Below are 3,570 nucleotides of genomic sequence, written 5' to 3'. Positions count from 1 at the left end.
CTCCCAGCCCTCCCCCAACGTTTCCCCCTCCTCACGGCCCCCCAGGCCCCCTCTGAGCCCCTAAAGAGCGTTGTGAAGCCCGCTCCCCAGGGACCCCCCCTGACTCCTCCCCCAGAGCCCCTGACCCCCTCAGATCTGCTCTTACTTCACCCAAGAGACCCTCCCCCAGATTCCACTAACCCAGGGACCCCCTTGATCCCTTCTCCAGACCCCTTCTAATGTTCCCCCACCAAGGATTCTCTCTGACTTCCCCAGGGGACCCCCAGAGGGACACCCCGAGCCCCAGACCCCCTCTTGCTCCTCCCAAAGGACTCTCCCAAGCGGCTCTTCCAGTCCCCTCGAATCCCCCCAAAGGACCTTCAGATGCCCCACTCACAAGAAAACTCTCCACCAAGGGACCCCCCTAAAGAGCCCCCTTTATGGAATGCTCTCAGTGACCCTTCATGTTCCCACCTCCCCCCAGCTCCCCCAGGGCCTCCCGCCCTTCACTCCTCCCCTGACAGCGGAGTTGGAGCAGCGCTTCCTGCAGACCCCCTCCTGGCTGCCCCCCCACCAACATGAACGGGCTCAGAGGTATGGGGGGGGGGGGGGGGGGGGGGTGATAAAGGGGGTTGTTGGAATGCAGTGCAGATATTTGGGGGCTCTGGGCCCCTCCAGGGGGGGCTGCGAGGATGGGGGGGAGGCGCTTATAGTGGGGGAACATTGGGGCAAAATCCCTGCAGGGCTCCAGACTCGTCAGGGGTTTCTGCTCCCTCGGAGGGGCTCTGAGGGGGGAGGCAGACTGAGGGGGGGCTCTGCAACTCTTTTTGCCTCACACCCCCCAGGCGCTGGACGCGGGTGCCCACCCCCCGCGCACTGTTTGTGTTGGAGCCGACGCCGGTGCACAGCAGCGTGCGGGCACTGCGGGACCCTGGCACGGGGGCTCTGCAGGGCTTTGTTGAGGTGGGGGAACGCTAATTAACTAATTGGGGGTTGGGGGCTGGCATAGTATAAGAGCCCCTCTTATACATCGCCTTGTAACCACAATGTAGGAGCTGCATGAGGACGCGGGGCTCCCCTCTCCCCCAGACACCGGTGACGTCCCCCAGTGGGAAGGTGGGCACCTCAACCCCCACCCTTTTAATACCTGCTGCCCCCCTTTTTCTGTGACCCCTAAAGCTGACCCTTACTGCCCTTTTTGTAGGTGGTTTGGAGGAACCCCCCCTGGAGTTGCTCCACACCCAGGGGCCAAATGAAGAGGATTTGGACCTTGAAAATGGTACAGAACTGCCGGGGGGGCTGTTTTGGAGGTGCCCCTTCCTTAACTTTATCATTTCATTCTGTCTTCCCTCCCAACTTCAGATTTACTGACCACCCCCCCCGGGCTGAAACGTGGTGTTGAGTTTCAGGCCAGAGGTAGGGAACAGCGAGGAGAACCTCCTCCTCAACCCCCACATCTGTGCCCCCCCGCAGCACACCGAGCCCCTCCTGCCTCACTGTTCCCTCCTCCTTTAAACATAAGCAGCCCCCGGAGCCCGGGGGGGGGCACCATCACTCTGTAGTGTTTTGGGGGCGTTGGATTCCTTGGAGTTGGGGGGGACGGAAGAAGAGGAGAAAAAAGAGGGGGAGGGTGCTGGGGGGGGTGCCCCCTCTCAGCAGCCCGCTGACAAAGGAGGGCAGCCTTCCCCCACACCCCCCCTGCGCCGTGCCGACAGCCTGGAGGAGCTGGTGATGGGGGTAAGTGGGGGGGAGCGGGTGGAAATCAGGGGGTCCCCGCAGACCCCCACGCTGAAAGCCCCCACACCCTCAGGAGGTGCTGGTGCCCCCCACCACAGCCACCCCCCCTGTGCCCCCGCAAAGCGAGGAGGAGGAGTGGGCCGTGGAGGAGGACTGCAGCGTCCCCGTGGAGGACTTTGAGGAGAAGATCCCAGATCCAGCATTCAAGGTGGGGGGGGGGGGAAAAGGGGGGGGGGGGGCGGGGGGTGCCCTGGGAGGAGACTGTGGGGAAGTGGGGGCAGTTAGGGGGATCTGGGGACTTGAGGAATGCAGGGGGTGGTTTGGGCGAGGATCTGTGGATGATTTGAGGGTCCTGGGTGGGGCTCAAAGGACGGCGTGATTTGTGGGGGTGTCCTTGGTGGGTATGGGGTCGTGGAGGGGGCTGGGGGGGTTTGGAGGAACTTCTGGGGTTTGAGGGGCCATTATGGTGTGATGTGGGGTCTGGGGTCAGTGTGGGGGATCGGGGTGCGTGTAGATATTGGGGTTCAGTGGGCACCCAGGATGGCCAGGGTGTGGGGTTCCTCTATTGGGGCTGCCACGGTTTGGGGTCCTCGGGTTTTGGGGTCCCCCCCTTTCTGGTCCTCACCCCCCTTCCTGCAGTGGCCGTTCCGCCCTGACGCCTTCCAGCAGCGCGCGGCGCTGTGCCTGGAGCGGGGGCAGTCGCTGCTGGTGGCTGCTCACACCTCTGCTGGCAAAACTGCCGTGGCCGAATACGCCATCGCCTTGGCACGGCGACACATGACACGGTGAGGGGGCCACGGGTGGGGAGGGGGAGGCGGCTGGGTGGAGGGCTGAGCCCATACTGGGGGTCCTGAGCCCTTTCCTTGGGTGCTGAGCCTGTCCTGGGTGTCCCCCCATCTCTTCCTCCGAGCTCTGGGGGTCCCTGAACTGTTTTCAGCTCTCCTGTGGTCTCTGGGGGGGCCCAAACCTCTTCGTGGTGTCCCTGATCCCTTCCTGGGGGTCCCCAGCCCCTTCCTGGGGTCTCAATGGGGATTCCTGAACCCTTCTTGTGTTCCCCAGACCCACACTGGGGTCTCCCTGGGGGACCCTGACCCCTTCCTGTGTTCCTGGGGGGTCCTCGACCCGCTCTGTGTCGCTGACCCCTCGTGCCCCCCAGGGCCATCTACACGTCGCCCATCAAGGCGCTCTCCAATCAGAAGTTCCGTGACTTCAGGGCCACCTTTGGGGACGTGGGGCTGCTGACAGGGGACGTGCAGCTGCGTCCCGACGCCTCCTGCCTCATCATGACCACTGAGATCCTGCGGTGAGCCCCAAATGGCCCCAAAAAGGTGCCCCCAACACCCCCAGAATTGTTCCAAAAACAGTTCCGAAAGTGGCACTGAAACCGTCCACAAACCGCCCCAACGCTGCCCTCAAACAGACCCAAAAGTAGCCCCAATTCCCCTCAAAATCCCCACCCCCAAAAAAATCCACCTTGAACCCCTAAGAAACCCTGAACACCCCAAATCCTCCCCCCACCCGCGCAGCTCAATGCTGTACAACGGCTCTGAGGTGCTCCGTGAGCTGGAGTGGGTCATCTTCGACGAGGTGCACTACATCAACGACGCTGAGGTGGGGGCTGGGGAGTCCCCAAAAACCAGGGGAGGTCGAGGAGGGTGGTTGTTGTAGGGTAAAAGTGGGATTTGGGGGGGTGGTTTGGAGGGAATTTGGCATTTGGGGCGCTTTGTTCATGTGGGTCTGAGGTGTTCTGATGGACCTTAGGCTCATGTGGGGCCATGGGCTCCTGTGGGGCTGCACCATTTTCTACTGGCTGGGGGGAGGGAGGGGGGGCTGTGTGGATCTTGGGGGGGGGGG

The 3,570-nt window shown here is 62.9% G+C and overlaps 1 protein-coding gene across 1 annotated transcript in view; it reads left to right on the top strand.

Moving 5' to 3' along the window:
• The window catches only part of SKIV2L (Ski2 like RNA helicase), a 10,605-nt gene that overhangs the window by 428 nt on the left and 6,607 nt on the right, over positions 1–3,570 (top strand). The window contains exons 2-11 of the mRNA XM_042887117.1: positions 310–573; positions 825–942; positions 1,032–1,095; positions 1,184–1,258; positions 1,342–1,395; positions 1,505–1,716; positions 1,790–1,924; positions 2,356–2,501; positions 2,873–3,019; positions 3,243–3,327. Of these exons, the coding sequence (XP_042743051.1) occupies positions 310–573; positions 825–942; positions 1,032–1,095; positions 1,184–1,258; positions 1,342–1,395; positions 1,505–1,716; positions 1,790–1,924; positions 2,356–2,501; positions 2,873–3,019; positions 3,243–3,327 (1,300 nt within the window). The remainder of the gene's footprint in view (positions 1–309; positions 574–824; positions 943–1,031; positions 1,096–1,183; positions 1,259–1,341; positions 1,396–1,504; positions 1,717–1,789; positions 1,925–2,355; positions 2,502–2,872; positions 3,020–3,242; positions 3,328–3,570) is intronic.

This window comes from Lagopus leucura, unplaced genomic scaffold, assembly GCF_019238085.1.
Source record: "Lagopus leucura isolate 7727_CA_CO unplaced genomic scaffold, USGS_WTPT01 Super-Scaffold_100073, whole genome shotgun sequence".
NCBI lineage: Eukaryota > Metazoa > Chordata > Aves > Galliformes > Phasianidae > Lagopus > Lagopus leucura.
The sequence above is the reverse complement of the archived record's forward strand: the minus strand, read 5'-3'. Positions and strand labels throughout refer to the sequence as shown.